Source organism: Benincasa hispida, chromosome 11 (genome assembly GCF_027475165.1).
Source record: "Benincasa hispida cultivar pf3 chromosome 11, pf3_genome.v1.1, whole genome shotgun sequence".
Taxonomy (NCBI): Eukaryota; Viridiplantae; Streptophyta; class Magnoliopsida; order Cucurbitales; family Cucurbitaceae; genus Benincasa; species Benincasa hispida.
The window spans coordinates 55,708,769-55,736,503 of NC_143488.1; the positions used below are offsets into that span (position 1 = coordinate 55,708,769).

Consider the following 27,735-nt stretch of genomic DNA (forward strand, 5'->3'; position numbering starts at 1 on the left):
CAAATTAAATAAATTTCTCTATTACCTTAAACAGTCCTTGAGAACTTGGCTTAAGCATTTTGGAAAAGTTATATCCAGTTATGGATTTCTTCAAAGTCAAGTCAATCATTTGTTTTATAAACACTCAAATAATTTCAAATTAAGGACCTTGGTACATTAAAATATTTCCTACGAATGGAATTTGCAAGATAAAAAAAGGGGATATTTGTTAACCAAAGAAAGTATGTCATTAACTTAAAGAAACTTACTTGGTTGCAAGATTGCAGAAACTCCTATTGGTTAAGATATCTTTGACCAAGAAGTCAGAAGTTTAAATATTTGAACTAAAAAATACAATAAAATAAACTTAAAATTAAACATTATATTCAAGTCAATATAATATAGCTACCTTCTTCAAAATCATCCAAACATTTGATGTCTCTTTTATATATCCTTGCAAAGGTGTTGATTAGTATTTAAAAAAAAAAAAGAAAGAAAAGCCAGATACATAGATACTTCTCTTTTCCGGGCAAAACTTCATGATATTTGACATCATCAATCACCCAAAATATAAGCCTTATCTTCATAGTATCTTCTTTCGCTATTTGCCTTCTTTTCATTACGTTTCTGCATGAAATTTGCTCGCTTTTAGAACCCAGAATAGAAATACAATAAAGCAGGTCAAGAAAGAAAATATCAAGCAGGTCAGAATAGTGTCATGTCTTATCTTCATAGTATCTTCTATCTTCCAACCACTTATCCCAAAAAATAAGTAACCAGTCCATTATTTGTACTCTATCGAACACTTATTCCCGAATGTCAAATAATACCTCTAAAGATACTGCTAGGATCCACTCAAAAGGATGACGCATATTTTTACTCGCAAAGACCCATATGACAAAGTTTCAAATTCCCGAGGTAAGCATCATAACCACTTAGCCAACAAGACCTCATTTCGAGCCCTTAAATTCCACCTAAACCCAGCGAGATCCCCCAGCTTGGCCACACATCTAAGTTGATTAGAGAGATTCATTCCCCTTATCAACCCATCTACATTATTATCGATCTTTGCTAGAAGATATTTCCTTGATCCACTCTCTTCGACATATGGGTTTTTCTCACCCTATGACTTAAGTATATTCTAGATTTTTTTTTTTTTTTTTCTTTGAAATGAAACAAATTTTTCATTGATAAAAGGAAAAGAGTCTAATGCTCAACTTACCGTGAAACATAAAAGAACAATAATGAAAACTTGAACTAGAAGAATAAAAGCAATGACAATTTGAATAGATAGAAAAAAATGAACTATTCAAAGAAGATAAAAGCACTCCAATTCAAACAAATATCTTGCACTGAAAAGCTAAAAAACAATTTGGAAAGAGAACACCAAGTGGATGCATTATGTCTTGCAGCTTCATTATGAACGAGCCACGTGGGTAATTTTTCGTGAAATACCCATTGGTTCCTTTTGAACCAAATTTCAGCAAGCAAACCTTTGACCACGATAGACCAAAGTAAAGTAGAGTAAGTCTATTTTAGAAATATGATTAGGATATTTGGTTATGCTTCGATAGAGCCTGCAGTTGGTCGATATAGAATAAAGGAAATTGCAGAATCATTCAAAGCAAGGAAAAGGCCAACGGACACAATCTTTATCTTTTCTGGTCTTATCTTTGTGTAAAAATGTGCCTCATTCCAAGAATTACAGCAAGACACTCCATAATCAATAATCTTTCCCTTCCATTCATAAAGTCAAGCCTACCCTCATTTACATTATAAAATCCAAATTCATACGACAAAATATCATTGCACGTTATCTAACACCAATAAATATTAGAGCAGATTAGAGCGGAGAACCTGATATGCCTCATGATTGGATACAATCCTCCTAATAATAGTGGTGGTTGTGATATCTAGCGGGCTGTCTAAAATTTTGAAGATCCCCATATTAATAGGGACAGCATATGGATTGCATTCCCTCTGTAAAATAACAATGTTGCCTTCAGTAGTTATTTGACATCCACCCAGTAGAAATAATCCAAAATATTATAAAAACAGAAACCCACTGTCCATGTAGGACAATTATACCTTCTGAAAATCATTAACCTCAGCTATAGTTCCATGGACTACCGATGAAATGTTAAAAGTTGTAATCTGCGGTAAGAGAAAATACAAATGAAATTAAGATGACATGAGAGTTTAAAACTCCACCATCCAAGTTCCAGCCATTTATGAAAGATAAACTGCTCAATACTTATGTTTTACATTCATCTTTCGGGCATCCATTTCCGAACAACAATTATTTCAATACAAGGATCTTTTATCTAACTATTGCCACCACTACTTTTTTTAATTTCTTTTGAAGACTAAAACTGTAAAACACCCATATATTTAAGATGGAAACATCAATTAAACTGCGTTAAACATGAAGACAGCAAAAACTAAGATAAAACTAACCATGTCTTTAGACACTTCCCAAGGTGCACCTATTATCACCTCATCCACATACCGACATGCCAAAACACTCAAGCTTCTCTCATGCAGATTCATTATGGGGCGATGAGATCCTCTGTTGGCACTATAAGGAAACCACAAACAGGAAAAATAAAATTCATCTTTCAAGATAGAAATCTCAAGAAAAGAAAATACTATACTTTTTATCGGTTATATGATATTAAAACTTATCAAGGTTCACTTGTCAAATACTTGGATCTCGTGGTGGTTATTTAGATATTCCAGACAGTTGTAGCTTTGACAGAGAGAAAGCAGGAAGCATCTCAATGTTTACATATGTAACAATTCATTGAGGTGGTGCATTTTAAAAATTTTCAATCTTAGATAGGGAGAGAGAACAAATGTGGTGTTACTGTGAAGTCCAAGTGCGTACATGGTACATCTTCTAATCTTCTTTTCTTCACATATCATACTAAAAGAGGGCAGTGAAAGATATAGATAAACAATATGCATAATAAAGAATCAACATTCATGTCCCAATATTGTTTTTTCCACATAGAGCATCAGAGTTGCAAAAGATTTAGATACAATCATGCATGCATATAACCAACTATGATAATACAACTTGGTCGCTGTTTGAGGCTTTTGATTTCATCATGGATACTAAGAGTCGTTGTGTCCAAAAGACATTCTTTTGTATTTGGAAACATCACAATTTGATGTAAGTTGAAGATTAGAATTTCCACAAGGTTATTCTTCTCTCTATTACCCTTATCCAAAGACTGGAAAAGTTTGCGGTAGAACTTATGCTCTTGCCCATCTCTCCACACCATTCTCCAAGAAAGACAGGCATTTGTCTGGTACTTTTAGAGTCTCTAAGTTTTGTATCCATCAAAGGTGGTATATTGAGTGTTCAATTTGGCCTCCCACTAGTGGAAGAAGGATTTTGTGTTCCAGCTAGTTTAAACAAGAAAGGGTGGCTTGAATTTTGGAAGATTAAGACTCTCGGCAGAAAATTGAGTTGGATGATTCTTCCTTCAAAAATTCTCTTCGAAATCAAAGGTTAGTGAAACTTTCAATTTGTTGGATGACCAGCTTGCTCAATGGATGATCAGAAAGTGAGCAAAATCAAGAGGAATTCCAGTAGAAGTTATGTTGATGTCATTCAAGTACAACTTGCGGCTAATAAAGGTACAACTCATCCCGCGTTCATCCCAAGTAAGTTCCAATATTCAAGCTCAGTTTGGGTCCATAAAGAAAAAGATGTGCACGTGTTAGAAGTTCATTTTAATGAGAATTATGTAGTTTCCAGGTTGCGTGCGCACAACTCCTTGGGCAATATTCATTCAACTTAGAAAATTATTTTGGAACCAGCATTAGATTAAACCCATTTATGGTTGATAAGGCCATGGTGAAGTTGGAGGAAGAGAAACTAGATTGAATTTTGAGGGCAAAAGAAAAATTATTGGTGATTTTCATTTAAAGATTGAGAAATGGTCCAGACACGAGCATACAGTACCTGAAGTTATTGGGATATGGAAGAACTTTTTTTAAATAATGTTATTTTAATAATTAAGAACAGAAATAGGGTGGGCGGAACAATTTCGACAAAAGTAGAGTTGTTAAATTGTGGACGAGATCCACGATTTTTAGTACGTCACCAAAATCATGGACGGGGTCCACGATTTTAGTCTCAAGAATAATTCAAGATTTGGTTGTTACAATTTGTTGTTTAGTTATTATTTTCTTGCCTCCGAACTCAACAACTCTCTCACTCTCTCTCCCATGGATTCCTCAAATCCCACCGTTGCAAGAAACCCTGCTTCCTCCACGACTCCGGCAACCTCTCCACTGTCGACATGGAACCCGGAATCTCCTCTCACCCTTTCTTCTCCAGAAGCTTTTATTCCCTCTCCCTCTCCTCCTCCGCCACTTCTAGATCTTCCTATTTTGACGACCCTCTTCCTCGTTTCTTAGATTGGTCCATCTGTATATTCTATATTTTTTCCTGTAATTATGTTAATTCTCTATTTCCTTATTCTTCACGATTTTAGTCCACATTTCTCTCCCAAAAATTCTTCTCTCTCAAAATTTCCTTCTTCAAACAAGAAAATAAACAGGATCATCTAAAAATAAATAAATAAATAAGAAAAATCAAAGAGAAATTCTCTCCCAAAATTTCGTTCTTCAAACAAGGAAAATTCCAAAATTTCACTCTTCTTCGAACAAGAAAATAAATCAGGAAAATCGGAGATCAAAAATATTTTTTATAAATCTTGGACGGGATCCACGATTTTATTTATCAACTACATTTTTGTCAATAATTTCCACTTTAACTCTATTCCTGAAATTTGTTTTTTAAACTACATTATTTTTATAAAAAAGAAAAATTATCACTATCCAATTGTTGTCGTCTTTTAAAAAAGACTACCATATTCTTAAATTTAACCCGATATGGAGGTTGGATTCAGTGTCCAATTTACCTTTTAACTCTTTGTAAAAGAGATGCCTTTGAGACCATTAGAAGCATTTTGGGGTGTGATCAGTATTTCTTCCCAAACTTGAAATCTTTTGGATTGCACAAGAGCTCGTATTCAAGTGGAGAAGAATCTTTGTGGTTTTGTTCAGGCTTGAATCTTGAAATCTTTGTGGTTTTTTATTAAAGTCAAGAATGCCAAGATTGGTGATTGCAGATTTGGAAACATTTCCACTTTTGGTCCTCCAAGTATTGTCAATCAGACTTTATTTTTTAGTGACTTTTCAAATTCCATTGATTTAAAAAGGTGGATCAAGTAATGAAAGATGAAATATTTTTTATGACTAATGAGATTGAAGTTATTTCCTCATCCACATCATCAAATGATTTCATGGATTTAAATCTATTGAATATATAAATTCTTCCTCCACCCTTATCTCTTTGGAATATTATTCAAACAATTAGTATGCCTTCCTTTCCTTAATATTCTTTCATTAGTTCCATTTTTTTACGGTTCTATGTATTGTCATATGTGGCACTTACCATTGTACATATATTAGGGATACACACAATCGTAAAGAATAAGAAGAATTTTCGAGTACTTAGAATTCAATATGGTACCAGAGCATCTAAATACTCTCTGAATTACATAGGTTTCACGTCCGAAACCCTAGCAAAGAAAAACGTAGCCTTGAAACTTCAAAAGAGAAGTAGGCGCTAGACGACGAGCTTTCAACATACCAAATTGTTTTAAGCTTTGTGCCAGAGAATCACCATTCATGACTTGAAGCTTCACATCAAAAGAATTACCATCCATAACCTGAAACTTCACAACAGAAGCAAATCGGGCTTCACGTCAAAAGCCAATCGTTTTCTTTTCCATTTTTTGGTGGAGCTTCACGTCAGAAGCCAATAAGATCATCCCACCATATTGAGCTTCACAAGGTCCACCGCTAGGTAACACATTGATAGACCCCGAGTAACGTATGTGTATGAACGACGAAGAAAGACCAAGGAGAGGATGGGTAATGAGAAAGATAAAGTGTAATAAAATAAATGTGGACCCTAGGAATATTGTTAGTTATGAAAGGAATGGGGTCCACAAGAGAGGTGAGTATTTGTAAGGCCATTGAGGCCATGGGAGAGGTAGGAATGATTTTGTGCATAGCAATCTCTTTTATGGGATTTAGAGGAGAGGTAGGGAGCTCTCGAATACTCCCTTGCTGTTGATAAATAAAGGCAACTTGGCCCAAGCCTATGAACGTGGTATCAGAGCGGTGGTCTGGGTATGGTGGGGAAAATGGAGAGTCAAATGATGGCGATGGAAGAAAAACAAGCTGAAATGGAGGAGAAGATGAACTTGCAATTGAAGGAAGTCAAGGAATGGATGGACAATATGTCCACACAGATGGCCCTGATCTTGTCTCGGCTGGAGGCAATGAGCAACCATGAAAAAAACTCACCATCTTCCGAAAGGATGGTGTCTGAAAAAGGGAAACAGACCGCTGAAGGATCTTCGACACGAGTAGAAAGCCAAAAGACTAAGGAAGGGATCCACACACCTGGTAACAAAGAAGTACCATTATTGGATATGAGGCTGAGGAACTTGGAGGTGCCGATCTTCAAGGGTGAAGACGATGAGAACCCCGATGGCTGGCTACACAGGGTGGAGCGTTACTTCCTGGTAAATCGACTCTCGGAGAAAGAAAAGTTGGATGCAGCCGTGTTATGCCTAAGTTGATCACGTTCAGCCCAAGTCGAGGGAGTTCGACGGGTTCTTCGACAAAGATCACCCCTCGGGTAGAAGTGGAAGCGAAGGGGAATGCCGACGGTGCTTATCGACGACTGTCGGACGCGAAAATGAAGGAAAAAAGAGTTTAAGGGCTATGTTTCCAATGTGATGAGAAGTTTAGCTTCGGCCATCTTTGTAAGAAGAAAGAGTTACAATTCATGTTTGTGCAGGAAGGAGAAGACTTGGAGGTGCCGATCTTCAAGGGTGAGGAACTTGGAGGTGCCGATCTTCAAGGGTGAAGACGATGAGAACCTTGATGGCTGGCTACACAGGGTGGAGCGTTACTTCGTGGTAAATCGACTCTCGGAGAAAGAAAAGTTGGATGCAGCCGTGTTATGCCTAGAGGGCGAAGCCTTAGATTGGTATCAGTGGGAAGACGACTGGTCACCGGTGGGGAGTTAGTCACGTCTTCGAGAGCTATTTTTAACACGATTTTGGCCGGCAAGCGAAGCTGATCGGTACGCGAGAGTGATGAGGTTGCAGCAAGAGACGACGGTGAGGGAATATCGGCGGAAGTTCGAACATTACTCCGCTAGCCTGAAGGAGTTGGGTTATAAAGCCCTTGAGAGTAAATTTGTGTGTGGGCTCAAGAAGGAGATCCAAAGGGAAATGCAAAAATTAAAGCCCGAGGGCCTCAAAGCAAAAATGCAAATGGCCCAATTAATTGAGAAAGACCAGTTGCTTCAGCAAAGATTGGGTAAGGGAGTTGGGGCAAATAATAACCCGGTTGCAAAAGGCGGGTCGAACGCTAGTGGGGTGGGTAGCCATGGGTCAAGCAACCCGAGTAACTGATCGATCACGTTCAGCCCAAGTCGAGGGAGTTCGACGGGTTCTTCGACAAAGATCACCCCTCGGGTAGAAGTGGGAGCGAAAGGGAACGCCGACGGTGCTTATCGACGACTATCGGACGCGAAAATGAAGGAAAAAAGAGTTTAAGGGCTATGTTTCCAATGTGATGAGAAGTTTAGCTTCAGCCATCGTTGTAAGAAGAAAGAGTTACAATTCATGTTTGTGCAGGAAGGAGAAGACTTGGAGGTGCCGATCTTCAAGGGTGAGGAACTTGGGGGTGCCGATCTTCAAGGGTGAAGATGATGAGAACCTTGATGGCTGGCTACACAGGGTGGAGCGTTACTTCGTGGTAAATAGACTCTCGGAGAAAGAAAAGTTGGATGCAGCCGTGTTATGCCTAGAGGGCGAAGCCTTAGATTGGTATCAGTGGGAAGACGACTGGTCACCGGTGGGGCGTTAGTCACGTCTTCGAGAGCTATTTTTAACACGATTTTGGCCGGCAAGCGAAGCTGATCGGTACGCGAGAGTGATGAGGTTGCAGCAAGAGACGACAGTGAGGGAATATCGGCGGAAGTTCGAACATTACTCCGCTAGCCTGAAGGAGTTGGGTTATAAAGCCCTTGAGAGTAAATTTGTGTGTGGGCTCAAGGAGGAGATCCAAAGGGAAATGCAAAAATTAAAGCCCGAGGGCCTCAAAGCAAAAATACAAATGGCCCAATTAATTGAGAAAGACCAGTTGCTTCAGCAAAGATTGGGTAAGGGAGTCGGGGCAAATAATAACCCGGTTGCAAAAGGCGGGTCGAACGCTAGTGGGGTGGGTAGCCATGGGTCAAGCAACCCGAGTAACTGATCGATCACGTTCAGCCCAAGTCGAGGGAGTTCGACGGGTTCTTCGACAAAGATCACCCCTCGGGTAGAAGTGGGAGCGAAAGGGAACGCCGATGGTGCTTATCGACGACTATCGGACGCGAAAATGAAGGAAAAAAGAGTTTAAGGGCTATGTTTCCAATGTGATGAGAAGTTTAGCTTCGGCCATCGTTGTAAGAAGAAAGAGTTACAATTCATGTTTGTGTAGGAAGGAGAAGACTTGGCTAATGAAGGAGAAGAGCCAGACACAGTGGAATACAAAACAGCTGAAGCACACGGAGAGGACACCAAAGAAATCACGAACCTTTCGTTAAACTCAATGGTTGGACTAAGCTCACCTAAAACAATCAAGGTTCGGGGAGTTACTAGGGGCCAAGAGGTGATTGTTTTGATCGATGGAGGCACAACTCACAAATTCATCACCACGGAGTTAGTCTCGGAATTACAACTGTCGATCTCCCCATCAGAGGGATACGATGTGGTTTTGGGCTCGGGAGGATCAGTTCAAGCGGCTGGAATTTGTAAAGGTGTGTCCATAACCATCTCTGATTTTTCTATAATACAAGATTTCCTTCCTTTACCTTTGGGTAGCGCCGATGTCATCTTGGGAGTGGTTTGGTTGGAAACACTGGGGTAAATCACCTTCGATTACAGATTGTCAACGATGGAATTCGCCATTGGGAATTGGCTGGTCCACCTGCAAGGTGACCGTGGCCTAGTAAAATCACAAATATCGCTGAAATCAATGGTGAAAACAATGAGAAAAGAAGATCAGGTGTTAATCGAGCTGAACGCATTGGATATGAATCGATGCACTGACTCGGGAGATGAAGACCAGCTACTTGAGGGACAGTCGACTGTACCAGAGGAGATTAAGGAGTTACTTCGTAATTTTGAGGCAGTTTTTCAAACCCCGATAGAACTCCCACCAGCTCGAGCCCATGATCATGCCATCGAATTACAACCGGGAGTTGGGCCAATTAATGTGAGACCATACCGTTATCCTCAATTTCAGAAAGATGAGATCGAAAAGCTGATAAAAGAGATGTTGATGGAAGGGATAATTCAGCCCAGTCGAAGCGCGTTCTCAAGCCCTGTGTTATTGGTCAAAAAGAAAGATGGGAGTTGGCGTTTTTGTGTGGATTATTGGGCTCTGAACAACGTCACTATTCCAGATAAGTATCCTATCCCTATTGTTGATGAACTACCTGATGAGTTGTTTGGCGCTACAATTTTTTCAAAAATTGATTTGAAATCAAGGTACCATCAAATTCGGGTCCAGCCAAAAGATGTCCACAAAACAGCATTTAGAACGCACGAAGGCCATTATGAGTTCTTAGTGATGCCCTTCGGTCTAAGAAACGCCCATCCACTTTTCAACCAATCATGAACAATATTCTGAAGCCATATCTTCGCCGTTTTGTTTTGGTCTTCTTTGATGACATCCTGGTTTATAGTAAGTCAATGGCAGAGCACGTTACTCATTTATCGATGATCTTGGAAATTCTGGTCCAAAATCAGTTGGTGGCAAACTTGAAGAAGTGCCATTTTGGAGCTACTAGCATTGAGTATTTAGGCCACATTATTTCAGAGAAAGGGGTGTCAGCAGACCCGACCAAATTAGAAGCAATGAAAACGTGGCCAACGCCTCGAAGTGTGAAGGGAACTACGGGGATTTCTTGGCCTCACCGGTTATTATAGAAAATACGTGGCCACGATGCCATTGCATTACCATTGACTCAGTTGTTGAAAAAAGGGAACTTTAATTGGAGTGATGAAGCAGAAGAAGCCTTCCAACGCCTCAAGTCCGCTATGATGTCCATTCCAGTTTTGGGGCTACCTAACTTTGATGAGCCCTTCGTTGTGGAAACAGATGCTTTGAGAGTAGGGGTGGGGGCTGTCCTCATGCAAAACAAACGACCCTTGGCATATTTTAGCCAAGCGTTACCTCCTACTCACTCCTTCAAGGTGGTATATGAAAGAGAGAACTTATGGCCATGGTGTTTGCAATTCAGAAATGGAGGCCATATCTACTGGGGAGACACTTCATCATCTGCACGTATCAAAAAAGTCTTAAGTTTCTGCTAGAACAAAGGGTGATTGCAGGGGAATATCAACGATGGATCGCGAAGCTCATGAGGTATGACTTTAGTATCGAGTATAAACGGGGGACCGAGAATTCAACGACGGATGCACTTTCACGATTACCTACCACATGTGAACTAGGCTTACTCAGTGTAGTGAAGGGGCTGAACACTGCCATATTTGTTGATCAAGTATGCAATGATAGTGAGTTAAATGACATCCACCAAGCCTTGTTGGATGGACAGCCGGCTCTACTGGGATACAGCTTACGGGGGGAATTATTGTACTACAAGGGACGCATTGCTATACCAACCACCTCCGCCACAATCCTTCTTCTACTACTACACGAGTTTCATAACAGCCCGATTGGAGGTCATCAAGAGGGCCTAAAGACTTATCAACGACTGTCCAAGGAAGTGTATCGGAAGGGAATGAAACAGACTTTGCAGAAGTTCGTGGCTGAATGTGAGGTGTGTCAACAAGCAAAATACTTAACATTATCCCCCCGCGGGTCTTCTACAAGCCCTACCCATTCCGAACCGAGTGTGGGTGGACATCTCTATGAATTTTATCGAGGGACTACCAAAGTCCGAAGGATTTGATACCATCATGGTTGTTGTGGATTGTTTGTCTAAATGCCCACTTTATAACTCTTAAACATCCGTTCTCTGCTCGTTCGGTGGCTGAAATTTTTGTCAAAGAAATTGTTCACCTACACGGCTACCCTCGTAGTATTGTTTCTGACCGTGATAAAATATTCACCAGCTTGTTTTCGGAAGAGTTTTTTCGCATGTTGGGAACCCAATTGTGTCGGAGTACGGCCTATCATCCATAAACGGATGGGCAAACGGAAGTGGTGAACAGAGGAATAGAAACATACCTTAGATGTTTTGCAATGGGAAACCCCAAACAATGGGCAAAATGGGTCCCATGGGCGGAATTCAGTTATAATACTTCCTTTCATACAACTACCCAAGTCACCCTATTTGAAATACTCTACGGTTGTCCTCCTCCACCTGTGTTAGGATGTGAACGGCACCAGCTTGGTCAACGAGGTTGATATTCAGTTAAGGGACTGAGACGCCATGTTAGCAAAACTTAAGGAATCCTTGCTTAAAGCCCAACAACATATGGTTAAGGCAGCAAATGAAAAAAGGCATGATGTCAAGTTTAGTGTAGGGGATTGGGTGTATCTAAAGCTCAAGTTGTATAGGCAATCGTCGTTATCGAAACACAATCCTAAGCTCGCACCCAAGTTTGTTGGGCCATTCCAAGTAACTGACTGCATAAGCAAGACGGCACACCCCATCGCCTTACCACCAGAGACCGGCATCCATCCTATTTTTCATGTGTCAGTCTTCCGGAAAGCCAATGGCAGCAACTTGCAGAAAGTGTCCATTCCTTCAACGTTGGCTTCTAATTTGTCCTTCATTACCCAACCAACTGAGTTGTTGGGATTACGCACATCTCCAATTGATGACCAACAACTGGAAGTCCTAATCCATTGGGAGAATGGTGACGCGGTCGATGCAACATGGGAGCTTCCGAGCATCATCAATGACCAATTTCTTGATTTCCACCTTGAGGGCAAGATGGCTCGTTGGGGGGCAGGTAATGATAGACCCCGTGTAACGAAAGTGTATGAACGACGAAGAAAGACCAAGGAGAGGATGGGTAATGAGAAAGATAAAGTGCAATTTTATAAATGTAGGCCCTAGGAATATTGTTAGTTATGAAAGGAAAGAGGGAGGGGGGGTCCACAAGAGAGGAGGAGAGTATTTGTAAGGCCATTGAGGCCATGGGAGAGGTAGGAATGATTTTGTGTACAGCAATCTCTTTTATGGGATTTAGAGGAGCTTGATAAATAAAGGCAACTTGGCCCAAGCCTATCACACATCTAAATGTCTTCTTTCCTCCATTTCGAAATAGTTCATTGACTCTAGCACTACAAACCATATGATAGATAACTCTAATTTATTCTCTAACCTTTTTTCATTCACTTCTTCACCTAATGTCACTATAGCTGATGAAATCTCCACCCCTATATTAGGATCGGGAACATCCCATCTTACTAAATCAATTTCTTTGTCCTCAATTTTAAATTTACCACAGTTCTCCTTTCTTTTGATTTTTGTTAGTAAACTCACTCGTGATCTTTATTGGTGTCTCATTTTTCCAAGTTATTGCTTATTTCAGGATCATAAACGAAAAAAGTTATTGGTAAAGGGCATGATATGGAGGCCTTTACATCTTTGAATCATAAATACCTACAGTCATCACATGCTTTAGTGTGTCATCTCCCTTCAAAGAACATTGTCATTTGGGTCATCCGTCTATCTCTGTGTTGAATAGTCTTTGTCCCCAATTTCAACCTTTGTCTTCTTAGATTGTGAGTCATGTCAGTTTGCTAAGTATCATCGTCTGAGTTTGTAACCTCGAGTTAAAAAATGAGCGAGTGCTCCATTTCAATTGGTCCATTCTAATGTGTGGGGTCCAAGTCATATTGAGTCCAAAAAAGGGTTTTGGTATTTTGTTACCTTTGTCGATGACTATTCTCCTATAACTTGGTTATATTTAATGAAAAATCGCTTTGAGTTACATTCTAATCTTCATAATTTTCATGTTGAAATTAGAACTCAGTTTAGTGGTTTTCTTAAAATCTTTATGAATGATAATACTAAAGAATATTTCTCTCGTGCACTTGATTTTTATTTAGATGCACATGGCATTCTTCATCAATCTTCTTTTGTCGATACTCCATCTTAAGATGGAATTGCGAACGAAAGAATCATGATCTCCTTGAAACAGCAAAAGCCTTAATGTTTCAAATGCATGTTCCAAAATACCTTTTGGGTTGGTGTTGGTTCGACAACTTCCATCCTTAGGGGTGAGATACCTTATCGTACATTGTGCCCAAACAACATTTATTTCCTCTAACACCAAAAATATTTGGTTGAACTTCCTTTATTCGGGATATTCTCCCTCAAGTTATCAAGTTAGATCCAAAATCCTTAAAATGTATTTTCCTTGGTTATTCTCATGTTCAGAAGGGTTATCAGTGTTATTGCCTTAGTCTCGATAAATATTTTCTCTCTTAATGTCACATTCTTTGAACATTTTCTTAGGAGTCACTTACAACAAAAAGTAGGAGGAAAGTAAACTAACTTGCATATGAAATACATGACATGAAAACATGATAAAAAAAGGGTTGGTTTAGGCATGCAGCCACGAGCAACATGCCTTGGACAAGCAAGATCATGACAAAGCACAAGTGGGATCCTTGTGACTCCATCTAATGACATTGAAATCACCACCAAGGATCCAAAAGGTACTACAACGAGTAGTTAAATCAAATAGCTCGGTCCAAAACAACCAAGTTCTGCACATTTATTGGGACCATATACTCCTAATGAACCAATGGCATCACAAGAGAACCAACTTATGTGACGGAAGCTCCAAAGAGATTTAATAAAACTTCTGGTTTGGGAGGCATGCTTTGACTCTTTAAGGATCAACATAGTTGGGTTTTGCTGCTTGAATAAGATCTTTAATGAGAGCTCTTTTTTTTTTTTTTTGGTGAGCCCAAACCACAAACATTCCGAGTGAGAATAATCATTAGAAGGATCATGACCCACTTAAAACATAGATGTTTTCGTGTTTTTCATAATTAATGAAAGAGTGTAGGTTTTGAAGTTCTCTAATGTGTTTATGGAGCTTTTTAGTAGCCACGTTCTTCCAAAGGGAAAAAAAGTGAAGGAGAGGTAGAGGAATTTGATCATCCTCGAATCAAAATCCCCAAAGAGTAAGAATGTCTAAACTTGTTTATTCGGTTCAACTATGTTGTGAGGGTGAAGATAGTAGCCAGGGCAAGTATGTGGATTGGGAAGCAGAGGATCAGTGGAGGATGATGGTAATTCAAAAGAGATGCGATATTGAGGGGTGTTGGACCACACAAGGTGGGTGATGCGCTAATGTTTTCCAAGTGCAACGATCAATCAGATGGAGAGTATGGGTTGGGGACAACATCGTCAAATTCAGAAGTATAATTACATTACCACATTTGGTGGCCTATATAGTGCCAATTAACATTTGGGCTTTTTTATTATTGGTAGATCTCCTTTCTGGCTAGTATGTGTGCATTGGCGAGACAGTTTGGGTCATAAGGGCTTATAGAAGGCCCATTCAGTGTGGTTAATGAAGGCCCATTAGTAATAGGCTTATCGATTGATGTGGTTAGACAGCTTGTGGATAAATCTGTATAGGCATTGGTTTCCTTTTTAGTGAAAAACTCGAAAGGGGAGGTAGGTTTACCAAATTTTTGCAACTGCAAAAATGGTGAAATTTTGGTTGTGTGAGCAGAGGGGCTTGGGATTAGGATTTCTCAAGGGTATGGTTCTCATGGGGATTTTGCGTTCGATGCAGAGAGGTGAGAAGAGTCATAAGTTTCAAACAAGTTATTGGGTTCATGGTCCAACGAGAAACGGGAGATAGTTGTTGACGAGGAGTGTGTTGAATTCTATTCCTAAAACTTCTGAGGGATTTTCCCATGATTTCGACAATATATCCAACAAATGGGTCAGCGTCAAAGAATGGGTCAATTTGTTTGGTTATTGGTTCAGATGAAGTCGATGGAAGATTTAAAGGCATAAGAAGAAACCCATTAGTATTTTTCCTTCAAATTCAGACTCATTTCCATCATGTCCATGCGAGAGATTGTCTTCCTAATGATTACTGATTCCAGCAAAACCTCCACATAGATCACTAATATTTATCAATCAAAAGGTTTCGCGCCTCTAGCCATCCTCCATATGGAAGCACCTTTTGGTTTCTGTAGAATGCCTCAAAGCTCCAGGGTTCAAATTTCACCAAGAAGTTTCCCACGTTGTACTAGTCTTTGATGTTGCACAAGATCCATCCCTGTTCATTGTTTTCGACTAAGAAGCACGGACACTTTAGTTTTCCTAGCATGTCCGTGTCGGACACATATTGAACACTTGGACACTTTGATACTTGTTGGACATGTATCGGACACTTGCTAGTGCTACAAATGTGTTGGACACGCATAGAACACTTATTAGGTGACTAAAAAACATATATATGACAATAGTAAATAAATTTTGAGTGTGAAAGACATTAAACTAAGTTTCTTAAACATATAAGTGAATCAACCCATTTGCTTTTGAATTTTCTTTTGATATAAAAATGATATATATTTTCAAATATGTATATTTTAATAAATGTGTTCATGTCATGTCGTGTAATGTACTGGATTTTTAAAAAATCATATGTGCCTTGTCCATGTCGTATCGTATCCGTATCTCATATTCGTATCTGTGCTTCTTAAGTTTTTGATGATAAGGATTGCCTTGTTTGTTTGTAACGGGCTTAAGGAGCCAAAATCGGACACTTCTCTGTAAGAGCTCTAAGAATTTCATACTAGTCATCATGGAGGTTGTGGCAGATAATGATGATGGTTGTGTCAAAGTGGAAAGCTGCCAACCCATCAGATGAGATTGATGAAAAAGAAGGTTGGTTGGAGAGTTTATCCAACCGGGGTCCTTCGATTGAAAACAGAATTCAATATTGGCCTACAAGAGATCTTTATAGGAGGTGGAATGGGTATTAATGGTGGGTTTGTGGAAGATAGTGATCAAAGGGTTGATGTTGGGGTTTATAAGAAGAGATGAAGTTTTTCTGACCGACTTTATGATTACCTCCTTGTAGGATAATTTTGTTTAAACCTCCATTGACTCCCAATTTTGCGATTTCAACATAGTGTCCTTTCCTGTTGGAGATTGTTTCAACCCAAATGACATATTCATCCAGACTTTCTTCCTTTTATTATTATTATTATTATTATTATTATTATTATTATTATTTTGAGGATATACAACGAAATCAGATGGTAGTGCATGAAAATAATTAGTCAATGAATCCTTGCTACATCCTAACTAGATTGCTTTAGATAAATGCAAGGTCATTCTTTCTGAACTATGGTAGAAAGAAATCTTTCATGATAAATATCTCCGGCCTATAAAGTGTTCTGACTTAGCTTGTTTGAAGGCCTCTACTTGGTGCTCTCTTTCCAAATCATTTAGGGGGTTTTATATTCAAGAGATATGCCTTAATTTTGTTATTAATTTTTTTCTAGTCATATTATTAGTTTTATTTATCATGTTCTGGACTTTGTATCTTTGAGTAATAGTCTCTTTTCATTTTATCAATGAAAAGTCTTATTTCTTGTTTCAAAGAAAACAAATAATCAATGACGGGAATATTTTTTAAAAGAAAATAAATTGTTCATTAATGATCAAGAAGTTACAAACAATCAATTATGGCATGGCAATGGAAGCTGAAAATTGATGAAGTTGCTCAAGACTGCAAGTTAGTTTAGGCTCTGTTTGGGATTGTTGTAGCTTTAAAAATAATTGCTGGCAGTTGCTGGCAACTGTGCTTCTATAAAAATCAGCTGTGAACAGAAATAAAAAATAGTGTTTGGTAAATTTTAATTTTAAATTAGAAAAAACTAGTTAAGGTATTTGATAGATTAATACTAAAGTAGTGTAATCTAGTTATATGAGCAAAAGTAGCTTATTGTTTCAATTATCATCATATTGATATAATATAAAATTTATTATAATATTTTTATTTAAAATTTTATATGATTTTAATTTCAATTAATTTTGTCTAAGAAAACTAGTTGTTATAAAAAAAATTGTATCAATTACATTTTAAAAATAAATGTGACAAAATATATTGATATAGAATAATATTATTATAGTATTTTTATTTGAATGGTTAAGAAGGTAACAGGTTTTTAGGAAAGTTAAAGCTGGTATTTATAAGCTTTTATACGTTAGTTCAAATTTAAAAGTGATTCTAACAAATTAATAAATAAGTTGTTTTACCAAACAGGATAGGTGGTTAAGATTTCCCCTTAATCACCTTTTACGATTGTGAACACAATCCCAAACGGAGCCTTAATATAGTGAAATGCCAAATGGCAGACCAATATAAATAATTCATGCAAGAAATGTCACCTGACAGTTTGATCAGTATGTATTCCAACCAGAAGAAAGTCTCCCATACCTCGTGCATGCTTCAAAATCTATGCAAAATTACACAAAATTCAGAGATGGAATTCATATTTGAAACACCAAATTTTGAGAATTCATTCTATGACCTGCAACATTTATATCCATAAGTCATAAAAATTCCTATTTTGACCTTTTTCTTAACCCTTATTTCCTCGAAAACTTCCAAGAGTCTGGAACTAAGGTCCTGTTACCTGTATACTTCAAGGGGATGGAAATGAATTGAATCAATTTATGGGGCCCACCACCAATTTGGAAATCACTCAACCCAAAAGGGTCTCATACTACTCAATCTCACTCCTATTTCGCGGACGCAAAACCTTTTCATTAATTACTTTACTACTTTCTCTTGTTGCTCTCATTTAATGGTGGGGGCATAACATTCTTATTAATTGTTTACAACCTTTATTGTTTCTATTTTTGTTAACCCTGTCAATAGATTTTCTTCTAATCACAAAAATCATATTAATCTTTTCTTCAGTGCATATTATTATTTATAAGATTACAAATCTGATTAACTAATTTGTTTTTTCTTTTTTTTTTAATATAGGAGTATCTAATTTGTTAATTATTTAGTTTTAATTCATAATTGTTTATTATTTAATTTGTAAATATTGAATATTGTTATTCATCACATATACACGAATAAGAGAGGTTGAAAAATGGGGTGAGAAAGGGTTGGGAGGTTGCAAAGTTTAATGCCTCCTTGTGAGCAGGTCTTCTTGTAATTATGAGCTTGGTTTTGTTCTTTTTTTATTATTTATTTATTTGAGTCCTTTTATGTAGTTAAGATCAAACTCCTTTTTGTTGATGTTGTTTTTGGGTTACCCTTCTATGTTCTTTCTTTTTCTCTCAACCAAAATGTAGTTTCTTACCCATCAAATAAAATAAGGGATTGTTTTCAAATATAGGAAAATGAATCAAAATATTTACAAATATAGCAAAATTTCACTATCTATCTGCGATAGACGTCGCAGTCTATCGCAGATAGACTTAATATTTACTATTATTTATAAATATTTTCAGTAGTTTTGTCATTTAAAATAATTTTCCTAAAATATAAATAAATTTTCTTAAAATTAAAAACCATACTATTTTCTTAGCTGATGTGGTTTATTTCCATTTAATCATCAATCATTTCACTGTACCTAATTATTATTAATTAACATAAATTAAATTATTAAAATTTAAAAAAAATACATCAGGAAATAAAATTTAATGATAATATATCATTAATCTTACTTCTAATAAATGAATTATATTAATCTTTTGTTACTTTATGTATTTTTTATTTTATAAGTTAACATTTGTTAACATCAAATACATTTGGAAAAATACCAATTTATACCCCTAAATTTTAGGAGTTGTATCTATTAAATCACTCGAAGTTCAATTGTATCTTCCTTTTTTTGTGGATTAGAAACAAAAGAGAAGTTTATTCCCAAAAAAGAGGAACCTAAGGATAGGGGTTGAGACCCGCACCCCCAAAATAAAAAAAAATAAAAAAATACCGAATAGTCTTTCAAATGTTAAAAATCATGATGAGGTTATAATTATAAAATAATTACGTATATAAAGAAATCCACCAAGATGATATGTTTTGAACTAAACTACAAAAGGAACCAAAACTCAACGACTTATCTTCAAAAGTTCTAGCATTCCTCTCCTTCCATAGATGCCATAAGAGAGCTTTGAAGGTGCAACTCCCCACCACCTTAGCTTCCCCTTTCAGATTCCACCCATTCAATTCCAACAGCCCGTCATCAACCTAGCTAGGGAGGCAAAAGAAAAGCCCCAACGGCCTCATAAGGAATAGGTGAAATCACAATGAAGGAAAAGGTGATCAATCGTCTCTTCTTCATTTAAACACGCCCTGCACCCCGAGGGAGGAAGGGACCAGCTCCTAAACTTTCTTTTCAGCCTCATTAGTGTCAGAACTTCTGAATGCTACCGAGCACAAAAAAGACTTTCTTTCTTAGGAATTTTGTCCCTCCAAAACAGCTTAGGTAATGACATACTAATCTTAGGCGGTTTGAATGAAAGGTGACAGGGGATAATAGTATATCAATCCAAATTAATCAACCAAATTTAGACGATATATATTATCCAACAATCCCAGATCACTTCGAGTTCCAAATTCCTTGAACCTGAAGAATCTGTTCTTATGATTTCAATGGTGAAAAAACTTCAGAAGCTAACAAGCAAAAAAGTTCAACTCATCCTCACCAACAAATCAAAGTTGATTTATGTTGATCCTTCAAAGCTCATAGTCAAGGGGAATATTATTTGGTCTGACAATCCTAATGACCTCAACATTCAAGTGACTAGTCCTTCACATTTCAAGATTTGCACACCAACAAAGATTGCCTCTTTCGAGGATGCGAAACAGCGAGCGTGGCAGTGGAAGAAGGCGATCGAGGGGCTTCAGAATTCGTGAATCGTTTGTGTTTGGTAACAATTTTTGTAAGAGTTTACATTTTAAAGAGGAAAAAAGAAAGTGAGGTTCATCAATAACTTAAATTTTCTAGGATTATTTATTTAGTGGAAGCTATTATAGTTGGAAGAAAATATCAGCTAATCCACACCCCTCATCAACCCCAAAAGAAGAAAGCTGGAAGAAAGAAGAAGAAAGAGTGATATTATTATATCATTGAATCATTTCTTTGGAATTGTATGTGCAGTTCTGCCTTTAGTCTTTATACATGGCCTGGGATTAATTCATGTATTGAAGATGCCTACCAGTCATCAATAGAATTTATTCGTCAATGAAATTTCCTATTATACCAAAAAACAAAAATGCAGAATAAACAATTTGCAACTCGGAAGGTTAAAAGAATAGATGAACCAACCTAAGCTTTCAAACAATAAGAACGATAATAAATCAAGTTTCAGTATGAGAGATGACACCCAATTTATACTTGTTTACCCAGTGTGGGCTACATCCAGTTCTTTGCTATCGATGCAGGTTCCACTAAAATAGTCAGAGAGAATAGTACAAGAGTTTACCATGTTCAAGAATGATCTCTCACTTTTCTCTCAAGAAAAAATGCTCACAAATCAATCTTAAAAGCTTACAAACTCTTCAATGAAAGAAAAATACTCACAGTGAACCCCACCACCCCCCCCCCCCCCCCCCCCCGCCAAAAAAAAAAAAAAAAAACCTCACGCTTTTCTTCTTCTTCGAATACACAGAACCACGGCTTGCTATTCCTCAATGCCAAAGAACTCAAGGCAGTGATGTAAAAAACTTTCTACTAATCTGCTTTCTATAGAAAAATCCACCGCCCATTTTTCTTCATAATAATAACCCACCTTCCATGAAGCCAATCACAAAGCTTTTAATCACAAGGTTTGCTTAAGGATTAAGTACAAAGAAAATAGACCTTTGTTTGAGCTTCAATTTTCTTAACATAAGGGATTGGAATGCAGATTTACTGAAGTACAAATCAAATCCCTCCAAAGACCAACAAATCATATCAATACCAATCCCCAGCTGAACCAAATTAAGTTTCTCAACCAAAGCCCCAACCATTTAGCTCCCTATCAAAAAGAGCTCTCCTCAGACCTAAAGCCACGCTTGGCTGTCAATATCCCAACAATAATAAAAAAAACAGAATTAAATAGAAAAGGCTCCCTTTTTATTAATAAAGACATAAAGGTCTTAAAACCATGAAAGGATACTCCTTACAATGCCTGAAATTCGGTTAATCAAGAAAAACAGATACAACCAAAATATAGTCTAACTAGCCAAACAGCACAAAATAGAAATATATGTGGAAAACTGCATAGTTTGTCAACAAAATAAGATTCAAGCAATGTCCCTAGCTGGTCTGTTGGAGCCGTTACCCATTCCCAATCAGATTTGGGAAGATATCTTCATGGGCCTCATTGAAGGGCTCCCACGGTCTTATGGGATTTAGTTCTAGTGGTGGTTGATAGATTGAGTAAGTATGCCCATTTAGCCCTCACTCATCCCTGCATGGCCAAAACTATTGCCACTCTGTTTATACGTGAAGTTGTACAACTCCATGGGATTCCGAGGTCTATTGTTTGTGATGGCAACAAAATTTTCATTACCACTTATGGATAGATCTCTTTAGACTGCAGGGAACCCACATCTGAAACAGAGCACTGTGTTCCATCCTTAAACAGAGACAATCTGAAGTTGTGCATAAATGCCTTGAAGCGTACTTGCAATGTTTCTGTGGAGAGAAGCCCAAGATGTAGCTTATCTGAAAATAAGACCATATCGGCAATAGTCCTTGGCACAGAAGAAATGAGAAATTGGCGCCAAAATTTTTGGTCTTTTGAAGTGTTAGCCAAATCTGGTACAGTGGCTTATTTGATTGACCTGCCCTCATCCGCACGTATCCATCCTGTCTTCCACGTTTCACAGTTGAAAAAGGCTCTGGGCGCAGGGGCATAAGTGCAGCAGGACCTTTCCTTGTTAACCGACAAGCTAGAATGGGCAAGGGAACCAAAGGAATTGAAAGCTACACATTGGAATGAAAGAATTGGAATGGGAATGCCCCATTTTGTGGAAAAGGCAACCAGAGTAGAGGTCACCTAGAAATCTTATGCTATGATTAACAATCAATTTCCCCAATTTCGCGTTGAGGATAGGGCATTTCTTCTCCATGGGGTTAGCCCTACAATACATGAGGTATACTCTAGGAGGGGCTAGAAGGGAATTTCGCCCTAGATAATGATTGGATGGAACACACGCTGCTGAACAAAGGGAAAGGAATGATGTTATATGTTTTGCTTTAGGGTGGAAGACATTATCTTGAATTTTGTTTAAGAACTTGTTGGTTCTTTAGGGGAGAGGAGCCAGGCCTCTCGAACGCACCGGAAATTATCTTCGACATTTTACCTTATTTTGCATTTCGCTATCGTTAGACTACATTTTGGTTATATTTGTTTTTCTTGCTTAATCAAATTTCAAGCATTGTAAGGAGTATTATTACAAACCGCTCTTTCAATGGAATTTGATTGGCCTAAACATCCTCCTAGAAGCGCACATTCTTCCATAATTCATCTTGGAACTTATGCCGGAAAAGGTAATTTTTAGCAATATCCAGCCAGGTCTATTTCCTTTCTCTTCTTAAGCTCGCTAGTTGACCACCCAAAAGGGAAATTCCATAAATATCAGAAAGAACTTACCTCCACAAAAAAAAAAAAAAAAAAAAAAAAATCAATAAAAAGTTTTGTTTCTTTTAAGGGGAAAAAAAAACCTTTGATCCCAATCAACAAGGTCTTTGACACATCAGTTTAAATCTTGAACATTCGTGTATCAGTTTACACCTTATTCAAATTTCATTTGAAAAACATTATGTGAGGCTTATAATTTGTATCAATTAAACTACTAAATTATCCTAAGATTGTTGAAAACATTGCCTAAAGGGTCAGTTCTTTACCATCGGGATGTTGCAACTTGTCTTGGGATATTTCCTTCAGAAGATTGTGAAAGATTATAAAATCCTTGAATTATCTGTGTCTGGAATAAATGGCAAACAACTTTGCCAAAATCATCTATTGTCTCTATACTCAACAGTTTTAGAGAGAATAACGATCTTATTCAATTAATCAGGCTGAAAATACATATATATAGGCAACTAAAAAACTCTAATCTAGGAGATATAAAATTACAATAAAGGACAACTAATTATAACTACAATATAAATACATATTATAACACTTCCCCTCAGGCTGGAGCAAATATGTCAATCATGCCCAACTTGTTGCCTAAATAGCTTATTCTTACTCTGTTTCCTGCTTTAACAAGGATATCTCACAATTGTTCTCCAGTCTTCACATATCCTGTAGATATCAACCCTTCTTGTATTTTCTCACGAATAAAATGACAGTCCACTTCAATATGTTTAGTTCGTTCATGAAATACTGGGTTGGCTGCAATATGGAGAACAACTTGATTATCACACCATAGTTTAACTGGCATAATAACACTGAAGGCCATCTTAGATAAAAGTTGATGTATCCACACTATTTCACACACAAATTGTGTCATAGCTCTATATTCTGACTCAGCACTCAAACGGGAAAGTACATTATGTTTCTTACTTTTCCACGACACCAAGTTTCCTCCTACAAAAACACAATATCCAGAGGTCGATCTCCTGTCTTCTCGAGATCCAGCCCAATCAGCATCTGAAAAACATTCAACCCTTGTATGACCATGATCTTTATATAAGATCCCACGTCCAGGTGCAACTTTTAGATAATATAGGATTTGTTCAACTGCAGCCCAATGATTCACAGTCGGGGAAAACATAAACTGACTCACAATACTCACAGAATAAGTAATGTTAGGTCGTCTCACTATTAAATAGTTCAACTTTCCAACTAATTTTCTATATCTCTCAAGATCTTTAAACAATTATCCTTCCTTAGGAAGTTGCAAATTTGGTATCATCGAAGTGCTACATGGTTTGACTCCTAGTTTACCTATCTCAAACAACAAATCAAGTACGTTTTTTCGTTGGGATAGGTAAATACCTTTCTTGCTTCTCATTACTTCAATACCAAGAAATACTTTAATGGCCCCAAATCTTTGGTATGAAATTGACTCTGAAAAAATGTCTTAAGAGAGGACATACGTGATACATCATTTCCAGTGATAACAATATCATCAACACATACAACAAGCAAAGTAATGTCACTGTCAGATCGTCAATAGGAAACAGAATGATCGGACATACTTTTCTTCATACCAAAACATTCGAGTGCTTGACTAAACTTACCAAACCATGCACGAGTACTTTGTTCCAGTCCATACAAAAATTTTCGAAGGCGACACACCTTGTCATTCTAAATCTGAGCAACAAACTTAGTGGTTGCTCCATATAGACTTCTTCTTGAAGATCACCATGAAGAAAAGCATTCTTAATGTCAAGTTGATGCAAAGGCCAATTGTGAGTAGCAACCATCGATGTAAATAGTCGAGTGGAAGTTGATTTAGCAACAGGAGAAAATATATCAGAATAATCAATCCCATAGAATTAGGCATAACCTTTGGCAACAAGACGAGCTTTCAACCGAGCCACTGTTCCCTCGAGATTGACCTTTATAGCGAATGCTCATTTAAACCCAAAAGCCTTCTTTCTAGCCGGATGCGAAACGAGATCCGAAGTACCATTATCATCCAAAGCATTCATCTCCTTAATCATTGTACTATGCCACTCAGGATGAGATAAAACTTCATTAACAGAGTTAGAGATAGAGGTGAAATCAAGAGATGTAATAAAGGAATAAGTGGGAGAAACTGGTTATACGAAACAAATGAAGAAATAGAGTAAGTACAATCGCGTTTACCTTTCAAAAAGCAATGGGAAAATCATCACTTGGTCCCAGATCAGATGTCGAAGAAGCCAGTGGTGGAGGACATGGGTCTCAAGGTGGTTGTGGAGGACGCCTGGAGTAGACTCGAGTAATTGGAGGGTCAAAAGGAAGACACATAGAGGACGGTGGAGGAGAGGATGATGTAGAAGATGTAATCTCATAGATAAAAAAAAATCTCCATCCTCCCTCTGACATTGACTCAACGATGATGGACTAAAGGGTATATTTTCAAAAAATGTAACATCAGAAGATACAAGAAACCTGTTCAGAGTAGAACAATAACAACAATAACCCTTTTAAACACGTGGATAGCCTAAGAAAATGCATTTCAAAGATTTCGGATATAATTTGGTACGATTTGGACGAATATCCCAAACAAAACAAACACAACCAAAGATCTTAGAAGCAACAGGAAACAAAGATTTCGTGGAAAAAAGTACGATAAGGAATCTCTCCATTGAGGACAGAGGAGGGCATTCTATTAATCAAGAAGCAAGCAGTAGAAGCAGCACAGCCCAAAATTGCTTTGGAACATGCATTTAAAAGGATAAGGAGCAAGCTGTTTCGAGGAGGTGTCTATTCTTTCTTTCAACAACTCCATTTTGAGATGGAGTGTCTATGCAAGAGGAGTGATGAATGATGTTATGACCACATAAGTAAGATCCAAGTACATGAGAGAAATATTCACCAGCATTATCAGTTCGCAAGGTTTTGATAGACATTAAATTGATTACGAATCTCGGCATGAAAAGCACAAAAAGGAAACAATAACTCTGAACGATTTTTCATTAAGTATAACACCAAGTCACACGAGAATAATCATCAACAAAAGTAACAAAGTAACGAATACCTGTTTGGGGCACGACTGGACAAAGACCCCAAATATCATAATGGACTAACTCAAAAGGAGCACTAGCTCGTTTGTGAACTCTAGGACTAGAATTAAGACGATGAAATTTAGAAAACTGACACGAATCACAATTCAAAGACAATAAGGAATGAAATTCTGGATAAAGTTTCTTCAACACGAACAACGATGGATGACCCAAACGACAATGGACTTCAAATGGGGATGTAACTCCAGAGTAAGCCACAACTTTCGGTATCTGATGGTAAAAAATATAAATACCCCCCAACTCATGTCCTCTACCAATAATCTTCTTCGTCATACGATCCTGAAATAAGCAATAACCAGGAAAAACGTGATAAAACAATCAAGGTCACGAGTAAGCTGGCTAATAGAAATTAAATTAAAAGACAATTGAGGCAAATGTAATACAGAAGACAAAGAAAGTGTTGGAGTGAGAGAAATGGTGTCAGATCCAAGAACAGAAGAAGTTGATCCATCTACCAAAGTGACAAACAGAGATGAAACAAGAGACAAAGGCATAGAAAATAAGTTAGAATTACCTGTCATATGAGCAGTGGCACCAAAGTCTGTGACTTATTTGGTAGATGATGTAAGAAGACATTTCGTATTACCTGTCTCGGCAACGATGGCAATAGGATTTGATGAAGAAAATGCCTGCAATGATTCCTGGAATACTTGAAAATTAGCAAAGTCGTCAGCGGAGATGGTAACAGACTTCTCAGCCATATCATTGGTGGAAGCTATCTGAGCATGTTGAGATCGTTGAGTCTTATACAACAACTTTCGAAAATCACGTTTCATATGTCCTGGCTTACGACAATAGTGACAGACGATCTCCTGAGAATCTGATCTTCGACTATCATAGCTAGGCTGCTGAAAATTGTTAGTCATCCCTAAAGTACCACGGGAGTTATTATTATTCTTACTCATAAGAGCACCGTTAGATTGAGAAACAGGCGAACTGGATTGAGAACTCTCAATACGAAGAACATAACTGAAGGCTTCCTCTAATGACGAACTTCCAGAATAAAAAATAATCTATGTTTTAGCATTTCAAACTCAAGTAAAAGTCCATTAAAAAATATCATAACCACCATCTTTTCTTGTTGAGCTTGTTCAACTTTGATATCGGGACTAAACGACAATAGTAAAGCAAGTTCAGCAACTGCCTTCGTAAGTCTCATAAAGTAACTTGTAATAGATTTTGCTTTCTGTTTAGCTCGAAAGAATTGTACAGACATCAAACATTCTATGAACGTGTTCTTTTCTAGAGTATAGAAATTCTAAAAATTCTAAGAGTTCTTTCACAAAATCACAATGATCTTGACCAACCACCTCACTTTCAATAGAATTCTTAATTTGAAGATAAAGTCAAGTGTCATCACGAAGCCAAGCCTTTTCCTTTTCATCTTTTGGTGGCTCCTCAATCACATGATCATCCATATCTGTACTAACTAAATAAAATTGAATCGCTTGTCACCAATCATAGTAATCCAATCCATTTAACTTGTGTTTAGTTATCTTCGATGCTAGGGGAATTACATTAGATACTACCATATTCTTCTCTTCATCCATTATGAGCTAATAAATAGTTTGTGGATCTCATGAGTGGAAAGAACAAACCAGAATCGAAATCGAAGGTGAACCAAAAGAACAAAACAGCTCCAAATCGAACAAAACACCAACAAACCCTAAGCACAAAAAGGGTATTTTTTCCGAATAACTCACAATTGAGTAGATTTTAATGGAACCAAATGCAAAGAACAATCAGAAAAGATGAGTCAAGAAGAACCCAACTGACAAGAAGTGGTCCCATGTGCTCCCACGCGCTGGCGCGTGGCAACGAAGCAGAATTAGAGTGGTGGCGCGAGCTTCACGTGTGGATGTTTCTAGCGACTGACGACAGCAGACTTGATCAAACAGCGACGACGCTTCTCCTGGGATGGATGGTGTAGACAAACGGCCACTC

General features: G+C 37.7%; 1 protein-coding gene across 3 annotated transcripts in view; it reads right to left on the bottom strand.

The window, feature by feature from the left end:
* Positions 1-331: 331 nt before the first annotated feature.
* The window catches only part of LOC120090224 (ethanolamine-phosphate cytidylyltransferase), a 55,253-nt gene continuing 27,849 nt past the window's right edge, over positions 332-27,735 (bottom strand). Inside the window, exons 5-9 of one of the 3 annotated variants that reach the window (XM_039047774.2) lie at positions 17,483-17,550; positions 2,437-2,557; positions 2,068-2,133; positions 1,837-1,959; positions 332-606 (exon numbers count right to left, since the gene is read on the bottom strand). In XM_039047774.2, coding sequence (XP_038903702.1) covers positions 535-606; positions 1,837-1,959; positions 2,068-2,133; positions 2,437-2,557; positions 17,483-17,550 — 450 coding nt within the window. In that variant the 3' untranslated portion in view covers positions 332-534. Of the gene's footprint in view, positions 607-1,836; positions 1,960-2,067; positions 2,134-2,436; positions 2,558-17,482; positions 17,551-23,090; positions 26,071-27,735 lie in introns of those variants that run through there. The other 2 variants (XR_016524616.1, XM_090307265.1) reach the window with 2 other exon arrangements.